The sequence below is a fragment of the Mastomys coucha genome, unplaced genomic scaffold, assembly GCF_008632895.1.
Source record: "Mastomys coucha isolate ucsf_1 unplaced genomic scaffold, UCSF_Mcou_1 pScaffold23, whole genome shotgun sequence".
Classification (NCBI taxonomy): domain Eukaryota; kingdom Metazoa; phylum Chordata; class Mammalia; order Rodentia; family Muridae; genus Mastomys; species Mastomys coucha.
Window position 1 is genome coordinate 108,537,384 of NW_022196906.1, and position 13,267 is coordinate 108,550,650.

At 50.2% G+C, this 13,267-nt stretch overlaps 1 protein-coding gene across 1 annotated transcript in view; it reads right to left on the reverse strand.

Moving 5' to 3' along the window:
- Positions 1–13,267, reverse strand: part of Cmtm8 (CKLF like MARVEL transmembrane domain containing 8) — a 53,751-nt gene that overhangs the window by 2,640 nt on the left and 37,844 nt on the right. The window contains exon 2 of the mRNA XM_031345310.1: positions 3,981–4,154. Within this exon, the coding sequence (XP_031201170.1) occupies positions 3,981–4,154 (174 nt within the window). The remainder of the gene's footprint in view (positions 1–3,980; positions 4,155–13,267) is intronic.

The following is a 13,267-nucleotide window of genomic DNA, read 5'->3' on the forward strand; positions in this document are numbered from 1 at the left end:
CTGCCTGCCTGCCTGCCTGCCTGCCTGCCTGCCTGCCTGCCTGGCGTGCTTGCAGCCATGGCTTCCATCCCTGGCGCTGGACAACCCAGGTGTCAAGGTGCATGGCTGTAATCCCAGCACTGGAGGTGGGGGTAAGGAGAAGTTCAAGGTCATAGTTAGAGACCAGCCAGGGCTACTACTACGAGACCTGGTCTCAAACAAACAAACTTCAAACAACAAAACAAAGAAACCAGCTCCTCAGGTTAAACCAAAGGAACGGATGGCTACAGAGGTGAAGCCGGAGGAAGGAGCGTGGGGTCCCACAGCATCATGCTGCCCTGCTGCTGTGAATAAATGCCTGGGACCCAGGTGCAGCTCAGACTGGCTAGACCCTCCAGCTCTTGTTGGATCTCAAACATCCCTGTTATAGATCTGAGCTTCAGAGAACACAGACTCTTAACAAAGGTGGCCAGCTGCTCTTTGTGGAGCGAAGAGGAGCGAGGCCAGAGTTCCCTCCTGAAATTCCATCCTGCTTCCCTCTGAAAGCACTCTGTATTCTCTGGGATAAAGGCGCACACAGATAAAGGCGTGGCTGGCTGGCCGCTCTTTGTTTGGCCTTCCAGCCAGTGTGACAGCCAGCTCTCAGTTTGAGGATGTCTATTTCTGACAGGAGAACGTCCATTCATTGTCCTGGCAGGTTGCTATGGGCCAGAACTAGACACCAATTTCCGAGAGTTCATAAGAAGTGACTGAGAGCAGCTTCCCATGCTGGGGAGAAGTTTACTCCAACCAGGCAGGCCACCACCCTCTGACGTGACCCATTCTCTACCAGGTGGAGTGCTTCAGGAAGTCCAATGTCAGGGGCTGGAGAGATGGCTCAGCAGTTAAGAACTCTTCCAGAGAACCAGGGTCTGGTTCCCAGATCCCACATGACAGCTCACAACCACTTGTAACTCTAGTCTCAGAGGATCCGATGTCTCTTCTGATGTCCCTAAGCTCCTGCATGCACACACATAAAATAAGTATATACTAAAAAAAGTTGAGGGCAATAAATCAACATGGATGATAATAACCAAAGATCAATTGATACAGAGCCAAACTTGTGTGTGTATGTGTGTGTGTGAGTGTGTGTGTAGGTTAGAGGACAACATTTAGGAGTTTGTTTTTTCTATGTGCAACCCAAGGAGTAAACTCTGGCTGCCAGGTTTGGTGGCAAATACCTTTATTTGCTGCTGAGTCATCTTGCCACCCACTGCAGCTTTTCCGTGGGTCCTGGAGGTCTGACGCAGGCCCTTGGGCTTGTGTGGGAAGCACTTTATCAACTGAACCATCTGAGGCCCTACTTAAGCAAGTTTTTCTTCCTACCCTTCTTTGACTTTTATTTAATGCGTGTGTGTTTGCCTGAATATCCCTGTGCATCATGTATGTGCAGTGCCTGTGGAGGCCAGAAGAGGGCATCAGATCACCTAGACCTGGAGTTAAGAGACAGTTTTGAGCTTTCAATCATGTGGGTGCTACAAATTGCGCGCTGGTTCTCTGCAAAGAGCAGTAAATGCTTTTAACCACTGAGCCCTCAGGTTGAAGCTTTAAACGGGCCTGATGATACTCAGTTGTGCAGAGAACTTCCTTGATCAAGAATTTTAGATTAATTTAATTTCTAATTCATTTTGTGCGTATGCATGTGCTTGTACCGGGCTGTGGGTGCTAGTGAAGGTCAGAGGAGAACTTTTGGGACTTGCCCTTCCTCCCCCTCCCCATTGCGTCATGTGGGTCCCAGGGATCGAACCCTGGGCATCAGTCTTGGAGGTGAGCACCTCTCCCTGCTGAGCCATCTAGTTGGCCTCAGGTTTTGGTATTCGCCTAGAACTGGAGGCCATCCTGTCTCAGCCTTCTGGGTGTGGGGATCATGGGTATGAAGTGATTCCCCACTTCCTTTCCACTTCTGAAGACAAAAAGGCCCTTTAGAGGCCACCTGTAGATATCAGCAGGAGCAGCAGGTCTGCAGACAGTAACCCCCCCCCCCCCCCCGAAATGACTAACAGTTGTCCTTGAGTCACTCTACCCAAAACAAATAGCTTGAGAGTTTGTTCTTTCATGGAACAAGCTGAAGCAGTCAGAGCTGGTCTGGCTGCCTCCTTCCATCCCAGGAACACCGGTCACCTCCAGGCTCTTTCTGTTCTCTGTGGGGCTAGGGATGTCCCTGGGCTCAAGTGCACCCCAACCTAAGGGATCAAGAATTCTCCCCGTGTCAAAGGCACGAGCCAGGGGCTGGAACATCATTTCCTCTTCTATAGCAGGAGCCACCTTTGGGCATAAGGCTCACCTAGGGGCAGGTGGTTGGGAAAGGCAGACAGTGAGGGAGAGGGAGCGGCCCCAGCCCTGGTGGTGGCTGCTGAGCGGGGGTGGGGGGGGGGGGCAGGGAAGAATTCAGGAGATAGCTGGTGGCAGATATTCCCTTCTTCTCCAGCTCTGGCCAGCAAGGACTAATGGAGTCTCAGCTACCGGAAGGGACAATTTCTATCCTTTCCTTTTTATATATTCATTGACTTTTATTTTGGCATAGCCCAGGCAGCCCTCCAACTCATTATTTACCTGAGAATCCTTTAGCCTTCGCCTCCTGAGGGCCAGGATTACAGGTGTGCACCACACGCAGTTTATATGGTGTTGGGGATCAGACCCAGGGCTTTTCCACACTAGGCAAAGACCCTACCCACTAAGCTACACGCCCAGCCCCACCTCATTCACTTTATTGTCCTCTCCCACTGGGTTGTCACAGCTGCTATTATACCAAAGAATCAGCTATTTTTGAATCCAACATCCAAATGACTCTGCCCTTCCCAGTGTCCTAGGAGAATCAGGTCACTGACTCCCAGGGCCACCTATGTGCTCCTGGATAGGCACAGCACTTGCTTGGGGTCACCGTCAGATCAGACACAGATGCCTGAAAGTGTCAGTGGAGAATCTTTGCTCTGGGGTGTGGGAAAACAACCACAAGTTAACCTGTTTGGAAAAGTGAAAGGAGACTTGTCTCTAGTTGGGGTTGACTTGACTAGAGGCAGCTCAGAAGGAAGGAGGGCAGGGCAGGTACACTTTGAACAATGACAGCAGTGTGTGACAGCCCTCCGGCCGCAGCTCCCAGCTCCCAAGGAGGACGGCTTTCAAAATGTGTGTGTGTGTGTGTGTGTGTGTATTAGTTGGAAACAAACATTGTAAACCGGTATGTCTTTTGAGGTCTGTTTTTATCCACGTGCACATGTGGTACCACTTTAAAAGAAATTTATTATTACTTTAAGTGATAACCTTGAACTCACTATTTGGCCAGCTTGGATTCAAACTTGAGATCTTCTTGCCTCAGTTTCCCAAGTTCTGAATTTGCTAGAATTACAGGCCTGTGCTACCATATCTATCTGTGTGTCTGTCTGTCTGAAACAAGGCCTCATATATTGCAGGCTGGTCTCCAACTCCATATGCAGCTGAAAATGATCTTGACTTTCCTTTTTTTTTTTGATTTTTCCAGACAGGGTTTCTCTGTGTAGCCCTGGCTGTTCTGGAACTCACTCTGAGGACCGGGCTGGCCTCGAACTCAGAAATCCGCCTGCCTCTGCCTCTGCCTCTGCCTCCCAAGTGCTGGGATTAAAGGCATGAGCCACCGCCACCCGGCTAGGATCACTTTTCTTTAGTTGTGCACACACAACTGTGATGCAGAGTTGGAAGGAAGGAGATTAGGAGACACTGGCACCCCGACATACCTGTTTGCAGGTAACATTGCATACTGTGACAGAACCCAGTTTTCCTTGACCCCATTTGTCTGGGAACCTGTTCGTCCTAGGTGTGCTGGCTTCACACTCAGGCCATCGGGTAAGCAGGGACCATATACTGCTGCTGGCTTTTCCAGCACTAGCCTGCCCCACGTGAGCAGAGGAGACCCCCAAATCCACAAGAATATACTTGCCATCCCACCTCACAGCCCTGGGCGGGTGCCGCCCTTGAGGTATCCTTACCACTGTGGTCCAGGGCACCTGGGGAATCCTAGTGTAAGTCATGGTGATGTAGACAATGAGGAAGAAGACGGTGAGGACCCAGTAAAAGACAGCTACAAACATTACCCAGCCAAAAGCCGGGACTCGGAAATACTCAGTGCCAGCGATGAGCGTCCATACCAGCAGTCCCAAGACCTGCAGAGTAGCAGAGATGGTGCAGAGAGAGGGGGAAGGAAAGAAAGAGAGTGGAACAGAGAAGTCATTAGTCAAGGTGTCCCTTACAACTTATTGTGCATGTTATACACATGCACCCCCCACACAAATGCACACTTGTGTAGACATATCCCCCAATATACATAAAAAATAAATCTTTTTAAAAAAAGATTATTTATTTTTATTTATATGAGTACACTGTAGCTGTCTTCAGACACACACCAGAAGAGAGCACCAGATCTCATTACAGATGGTTGTGAGCCACTGTGTCATTCATTGCTATGAACTGAACTCATGACCTCTGGAAGAGCAGTCAGTGCTCCTAACCGCTAAGCGATCTCTCCAGTCCCTCCCACCCCCCAAAATAAACCTTTAAAACCAATTCTTCTTCAGCCGGGCGTGGTGGCGCACGCCTTTAATCCCAGCACTTGGGAGGCAGAGGCAGGCGGATTTCTGAGTTCGAGGCCAGCCTGGTCTACAGAGTGAGTTCCAGGACAGCCAGGGTTACACAGAGAAACCCTGTCTCAAAAAATAAAAAATAAAAAATAAAACCAATTCTTTCTTTATACTACATCTCTAAGCTGTGCAGCAGTGGGCATGTGCATCCTATCCCAGGAGGTAGCCCCTGGAGTCCATGGGTGCTGTGTCGCCCAGGCCAGCCTCCCCCTTCTGTGGTGGCTTTCTTTGTGCTAAACAAAGCAGTTTGGCCTACTGGCCTCTCACATCACATCCTGGTTCATTTTAGACAGAGACAGATTAGAAAAGAAGGCAGGGATGGCCGCTGGCCCCTATCTGCTGTGGAGCTTTGCATGGCCGATACTGAGAGCACACCTTTGGTTACTCAGTGCATTCTGGGAAATTCTGCAGTGAAGTTGCTATGTTACAGAGGCCAGCCAGAGCCATCTGGGTTAGCAACGTCCTCCCTGAGCACCCACTCTCAATCAAGCATGGTACCGGTCACTTAAGTCACAGATAGGAGAGAGGCACAGCGTTATTAAACCTGTCATGTGTTAGACACACTGTCCAGGTCTGATTCAACACAGTTAACCAATGATGACTGTGGCCATATACAGCTCACGGCCTGAATCGATGAGGAGGAGGATGATGGTGATGGTGGTGGTGGTGTGTGTGAAGACCAGAGGTCAATTCTAGGTGTCGTTCCTCAGGGGTCATTCAGGGTCTCTCACTGGGACCTGGGGTTCTGACCTTCTGTCTGCCTCCCCACACCTGCATGCGCCACTATGCCTGGGTTTTTTTGTTTTTTGTTTTTGTTTGTTTGTTTGTTTTGTTTGTTTGTTTTTGTTTGTTTGTTTTATGTGAATGCTGGGGATGGGACTCAGGTCCTCAGGCTTTCGAGTCAGGTACTTTACTAACGGATCCATGACCCCAGTTCACACGCCAGTTTCATGCAGCTGACAGATACAGCCCAGCTCTTTCCCTTGCCCGTTGCCTGTGATTTCATGCTTAAAAGACAGCCTCCCGCATGAAGCCTAAAATAGTCATTTTCACAGAAAATGTCTGCCAGCTCCTGCCTCACACCCCACATGCTCTGCACATATATGCACACACACCGTAGGGTTTTGTCCCCAACTTCTTTTTTTTTTTTCAAACAAATCAGGTTATTAACACATGATGCTGGAGACTGTAAGAGCAAAAAAAGGTGCATTTCCTTCTGGGATCCATATCGACTCCAAGCTGCTGTCTCCCCACACCTGATCAGTTTTCCCCTTCTTTCTCCGGGACTCTCTTCCAGCCAGCCCTTCATCTTTTCGTCTCTCAGGGTCTGTCAGCACGCACGGCGACCACCTCCATTTATCCACTAGGGGGCGCCTGCACACTGCTGATGGATGACCAGGCCCGCGGAACCAGGGCAGACCAGAGTGGGCCGTCTGCCTGGCACAAAGCAGAGGTGGTGGAAGGACTTGGAAGGAATCAACATTGCTACATCTTGCCAGAGAAAAAGATGGACTGATGCAAAGACCTGGAAGGCCGATTTCATTCCCACGTCCTTGGACTCTGGGTGATGATGTTCTTGCAGAGATTTTATTGAGGTGTGCTTCAGAGTTCCAGCAGAGCCACCGGAGAATGCTGCACGTAGGGGCCTGGGGCCCTGGTGGCGTCTTTAACAGAGCACATGGGCTCTCTGTTACTCGGAAGTGAGGGAATAGAAGTGTGGGACTTAGGGCTCTGGCTCCTGGGTGGGGAGTATCTAATTTGCCTGATGAAGGCAGATTTCAAAGTATCCGGATCTTGTACACTCTGAGGGGTGTCATGAGGATGTCTGCCCCCTCATGCCCTCCAGCCCTTCCTCAGTACCGCTGTGGCATCTTCTCAGCCACGGTGGTGCTAAGAACTTGGGACTTAGTTATTCTGACATTTCATGATCAAGCAAAGACCTACATGGACACCAGATCACAGACTGTCCCAGCAGGCAGTGCGACAGGACTCTGCATACAAGGGGGGTGTAAAAATATGTCTCAAGGCTGACTTTAGGCAGCATTAGGCAGCACCTGAGCCTATCACCATGGACACGGCTGCCTTTGAACTCTCCGAGTTCCTGTAAGGAACCCCGACAGTCTCACTGGCTCACTAAAGCAGTTCTGCGTGTGGCCTGTGGTCTGTGCCCAATCTCTGGTGAGTGGTGACACCACAGAGACTAACGTTACCAGTATACCAAGTTCCATGGACCTCTGCAGAGGTTACAGGCCTTAGGTTTATTCTGTCCACGAAGCATGACCAAATGCTTTGTACCATCTGCACGTTGGCAGCAAGGTCTCTCAGCAAGGTCTCTCAGAGTCCTCGGCAGTAAAAGCGGAGGGTCAGGGGCCCGTGCCTGTAATCAGCACCCTGGTGCTCAGGAGAATGAAGGGCAGCAGAGAAGTTGGCACACTCTTTTTGGTCATGGCTGCATTGGGAATGTCGTGGGTTTCGAGTTCCATACAGTCTCTGTCCCAACCATTCATTTTGCTACTGTAGTGTGGCAGGTTTCACAGGAACTTTATTTACAAACAAGGGCAGGCTGGATTTGGCTGGCAGGCTGCAATTAGCCAGGCTCTCCAAGTGTGTGGTCCCAGGCAGGGAGGTCTAGGGCCAGCTAAGAACACAGACATGGAGACTCCATGGAGACCCGTCATTCAGCAGTGCTGAGAAGAGGGGGAAGGGGGTCACAGGGCCATGCTCAGGCGGCTCTGGGCTAGCCTCATCCTCATTCCCCCATTCCTCCCCTCCCTCATTTCCCCATCCCTCCCCTCCCTTCTTCCCTCCCTTGGTTTTCCTTTCTCCTGTCCCATAGAGTGCTCCACCCGTCAGGGGTTTACAGACTCAGTTAGGGTTTCTATTGCTGCAATGAAACACCACATCCAGCAAGCAAGCTGAAGACTAAAGGGTTTATTGGGCTTCCACTTCCACGTTGTGTTTGGTGGTTCCACATCACCAAAGGAAGTCAGGACAGGAATTAGGACAGGGCAAGAACCTGGAAGCAGGAGCTGACACACAGGCCACAGAGGGATGCTGCTTACTGGCTTGCTCCCATGGCTTGCTCAGTCTGCTCTCTTAGAGAACCCAAGACCACTGTCCCAGGGATGGAACCACCCACACTGGGCTGGCCCTCCCCCATCGGCCACTAATTAAGAAAGCGCCCTCCGGGCTTCCACACATCCCATGTGTATGGAGGCACTTTCTAGACGAAGGTTTCTCCTTCTCAAATGACTTTAGCTTGTGCCAGGCTGACATAAAACTGTGCAGCACGGACACTAACAACCCAGCTCTGAGCTCTCAGACCTCCCAAAGAGCACGCATCCTCACAGTGACTGCTGTCCATCAGTGAGGAAGGCTCTGCTCTCTTCTGGTCACCAAAGGGCGAGGCATCAGACAAAGCACAGTCTGCAAGAACAAAGGATCCCGTGGTGAAGACTCGGCCTGACTTCCTGAGGCTCCTAAGCTGGCTCTGAGTGTCACACTTGGGTGAAGCATTCTGATGCCAACCTGACGCTCTGTGGGTGGTGTTCTCTTCTCCGACCTTCCCAGGCCTTTGAATAAAGTGTTTCAACAACAACAACAACCAACAACAACAGAGAAGGTGAGGGAAAAGGAAAGGGTTAAAGGAAAAAAGATAGATACAGGCTCATGGAAGGACAGAGAGGGCTGAGGACTTCGCTCAGCTGGTAGAGCGCTTCTCTAGCCAAGGTTAGCCCGAGGTTTGATCCCTCACTCCACATAAAACAAATGTGGTGAGCACATCTGCAACTTTAGTTACATTGGAAGCGGAGGCAGGAGGATAAGAAGCCCTTAGCTTGGGCCTGAAGAAAAGGCTCAGTGGTTAAGAGCATGTTTGAGCTTGCAGAGGACCTGAGTTCGATTCCCAGTGTCCACACTAAGAGGCTCACAACAGCCTGTAGCTCCAGGGGGATCTGATACCTCTGGCCTTCAAAGGCACCTGTACTCATAGAAACATGAGTGCGCATATGCCCACACACATATACATGTACATTTATGCCCACACACATATACATGTACATATGCCCACACAGACACACAAACACATACTCATATACCCCCTATACATACATATCCACACACACAGACACAAAACGCAACGCAGAACAGTGTCTCCTGTCCTGTGGACAGCCACTGGCTCCCACAGCTGTGCTCAGTCCCTGCTCCATTAGCCCCTGCATGAGGTGTCGCTCTCATACGGATCTGGGCTCTCTGAGACAGAATGAAGGTCTTTTCCCACAGTCTTTCTGGGCTCTGGGAGAGGCTGACTCGGGAAGCGAGGGGAGGAGTGCCCGACCATCAGTGGTCTCCAAAGCCACCGGAGCCAGCGGCATCCAAGTTCATTGTTCAAGGACATCAAGGAAAGCTGGGCTGGGAGGTAGCAGAAGAATGTAGATTCATTGGGGAAGCAAAGCAAGAAGAACTCCTGAGAGTGGGCTGGCCTCCAAGCACAGGTCTGAGGCTCTTTCTGCCCCGGAGCCTTCAGCAGGATCCACTGGGCCTCATCTCCCACATACAGGGGTTTTCTAGACCCCACATGAATTCCAAGGTTTTTTTATTGTCTATTTCTGCAAAATGTGTCACTGAAACTAACTATGCAAGGGACTGGGCTGTACTGAACAGACAATTTCCTTCTAAAATGATATGTTTTAAAACACATGAACGGCCAGGCGGTGGTGGCTCACGCCTTTAATTCCAGCACCTGGGAGGCAGAGGCAGGAAGATTTCTGAGTTCAAGGCCAGCCTGGTCTACAGAGTGAGTTCCAGGACAGCTAGGACTACACAGAGAAACCCTGTCTTGAAAAACCAAAAGAAAACAAAACAACAACAACAAAAAAACCCCACATGAACGATGTAGCTTCTAAATCTAGGCGAAGCTCACCACTTGAAGAAAGCCTTTTTTCTCCCCCTTGAGAGATGCTATCCGATCGCTTTTAATTAAAACAGACTTGCGAGACCGTCGGAAAGAGAGAGATTCACAAGAGAACACGGAGAGTCCACCTGGGTGTCTAAAAGGCTCTATGATCTTGTCTCCGAACGAGCTTTAACGTCCTTCCCTAGATTTCATCTGTACTCAGCACATCTGTGAAAAGCTGCAGGGAGTGAGGGTCAGGAAGGTTAGCAGACACCAAGACAACCAGTGACCCTGAGCCAGGCTAAAGCATACACGCAAGACAATACAGTCTCCTTTCCTTGACAGGGTGCTGCATCGCCTGGGAGATGAGCGGAGAACTAAAGCGGCCGCACAGCCCTCGAGGGGCCAAGGAGGCAGGTTCATGGCAAGATGTGTCGATGTTCATGCAGGGAAGCCGTGAATGATTCGGTGGGGAGTGTCTGCATTCCAGGCACCTGCGTTGAGGACGTTGGCCACACTTCGGCTGGCAGTGGGAGACGAAGCGGAAGAGAGTGACTGGGGGCAGCTCTGTGAAGGGATTCCAGGTTTACTCACTGAGCAGGCAGAGATGGCCTACAGGTATTTTTGGAAATGTATCCAAAAGGGTCCACATCTGTCTGGCTCTCTTTAAATCAACTTGACCCAAGCTGGTGCCATCTCAGGAGGGAACCTCAATTGAGAAACTGATTTCATACAATCAGGATGTAGGCAAGCCTGTAAGCCATTTTCTTAATTAGTGATTGTCGTGAAAGTTCCCAGGGTTCTAGATGCTACAAGAAAGCAGTTTGAGCAAGTCATAAGGAGCAAGCCAGCCAGTAGCACCCCTCCATAACCTCTGCTCCAACTCCTGCCTTGGCTTCCCTCAGTGGACAGTGACTCAGGATGTCAGCCAAAAACAAACAAACAAACAAACAAACAAACCAAACCCTCCCTCTTAGCATTTTGTTTAAGCCCCACCGCACAGTTACCTGGCAACAGCCAGGTGTGCCTGGCTCACTATAAAAGGGGCTGCTCGCCCTCTCCTCTCCTGCTCTCTTGCCTTCTTGCTCTCGCAGTCCTCCCTTCTTTCTCTCTCCCCATCCCTCTCTCCCTCTCCACTGGCTCATGACTGGCCTCTTCCCACCCCACTCCGCCCTTTCTCTGTCTCTACTACCCTCTCAACTCCTCCCCATGCCCTGGATAAACTCCATTCTGTACTAACAGCTACATCATGTGGCTGGCTGGTCCCTCAGGGGGAAGGGATGCCTCAGCATGGGCCTGAGGAGGCACCCGCTTCCCCCATACCTGACTAACATCCACCAAACAGTCCCTCTCTCCTTATCACAGCACTCCCTCATCACTGGAAGAGTGACTGTAGGAGAGGCAGTGCCGGAAATGTTCAGCCTGGCATTTCTCAGATGATGCCGAGCCTTCGGCACTCCCTCAGTGACACGGAGGTGTATGTTTGGGGTGGGAGTTAGGGAGGAAGTTAAGTACTAAAGTGGGGAAATAATTCAGTACCTCCATAGGGAAAATCAAACCCATACATACATAGTGAGGTCTTGTCTCCGAAAGAGAAAAAAAGAAAAGGAAAAAAAAAAAGTCAAATTCAGAAATACTATAGGGGAGAAGATAGTTCACAGGGATATGAAAAAATAAACTTCAAACCCCCCTTTTTAACCTGGGTTTCAGGCTCGCACCAGTTGTGAGACAATGAGCTCACCAGGAGGCCTGTGATGCACTGGATGAAAAGCTTTGTACCCCAGTGCAGAAACGCCTTGTTCATTTAGACACCTACAGTGTTTGCCTTCGTTAACTTTTTCCTTTCCTTTCCTTTTCTTTTTTTAAAGTCCCCTCCTCTATTCTAGAAACAGGTGAGGCGGCTTTTGTCTGAAGAACAGAGGACTGGGTGGATTTCAAAGTCAGCCAATAACAATGCATCTATTATTCAGCTCTGAAATTTCCAAGGTACTCTTCGGTCTGTTTCTCAATTTAAACCTGCCTGTAATGACCCACCACGGTGATCACAGATCAGTGCCCCTGTGAATGCTGGGAGAAGACCCTGCTGCCAAATGAGCTAAGCACATAGACAGCCGTGCAGTCCTCGGCCATGCCACTTTGGTGCTCAGAATATTCTAAGTTTAAAGAACCCCCCTGAAGAGTAGCAGACGCAAGAAAGGACACCTCAAGGCTACCTTTTCTTCCCAAAAACAGGGTGGAGAAGCTGTTTATGGGAGGGAGATTCCCTCCCTGAGTCACAAGGACAGTAACATTTTTATGGCCAGAGGCCTAGAGTCTGCACTAGTGAAACTTGTTAAGAGATTTCTTTCCGGGAGCTGGAGAGATGGCTCAGTGGTTAAGAACACTGGCTGCTCTTCCGAGAGGTCTGAGTTCAGTTCCCAGCAACCATCTGTAATGGGATCCGATGCCCTCTTCTCGTGTGTCTGAAGGCAAGAACAGTGTACTTACATACGTAAAATAAATAATATTTTTCTTTTTTAAAAAAGATAAGATTTCTTCCATTCTTTAAAGTATTTCCATCCTTTAACTTTTAAAAAAGATTTGCTTATTTGTTTAGTGTGTATATGTGTGTGCATATGTGTGCAGGTGTGTGCACGCACATGTCTGTGGAGATCAGAAGACAGCTTATGGGAGTCAAGTTTTCTTCTAGCCCTTATTCCGTGGGACTCAGGGTCTCAGGGTGGAAGGTGGAATCCAATCTAGTTGTCCGCAGACCTTCACTGTGTGCCTCCACACAATAAATAAACAATAAATAAGTGTAATTAAAACAAAAATGCACGCCTGCAATGGCCTAAGGTCCCAGCAGGCCCCACCCCCTTTCACAGCTTCCTGCCCGCACTGCCTGCACCCAGCCTTCGCCATACAGGTAAAGGGACACACAAGCCACCTACAGCAGCCAGTACATTCTTCCTCAGACAGGACCCACAGGAAACAGGACAGACCGTGTCATAAGCTCTCCCCTGCCACCGAGGGTTTAAATGAGGCCACGTGCAAAGCAGTGTAGCAGGCAGCAGGTCAGGCTTTCCTTCACGTCAAGTGGGACTGGGTGATGTGATGAGGATTCTCTACCGGGGAGGGAACACCGCTTCTTAGCAGAACATGCCTCTGGGCTCGCCTCCTTCCCGCACATGGGGCTGTAAGGAGTCATCTCCACCAATGGACTCAGCCCCCATGCGTACCTGCACTCATCATACACATCCGTGGTGTATACACGCGCACACACGTGCACGCTCTGCTGGTTGTGCGTCCTCATTTCCTTCCCACACAGTCTTCCCACCGTGTGGGAAGGCTTCTCTATTCACACAAGCTGGCATGTGACCCTCTTCCAGGTCCTGAGGTTGTTTGAACAGTGCCTCTGGTTTCCCTGGGAACTGCACTGGTCCAGCTGTTTCAGCAGCATGAACTAACCCCGACCTGAGTGTTATTTTTAAACTCCGCTTGTTGAGTCATGTCAATAGAAGGACCTGTCATGAGCTAATGCCAGCACTGTTTGAGAAGAGCGAAGCAATCACCCACATGGGAAAAGTCCAGGAAGGGAAAGCCCTTGGCATTGGACCAAGAAGTACACCAACGCTTCACTGTCAAACAAGGGGTGGAGTAGGGCGGATATGATCTGCCACAGAACAGCGAACAGCTGTCATCCCAAATGAGGGACGGGAAGCAGATCGCAGGGTCAGGGATGGTCACTACCGGTCCATGAGGGGCG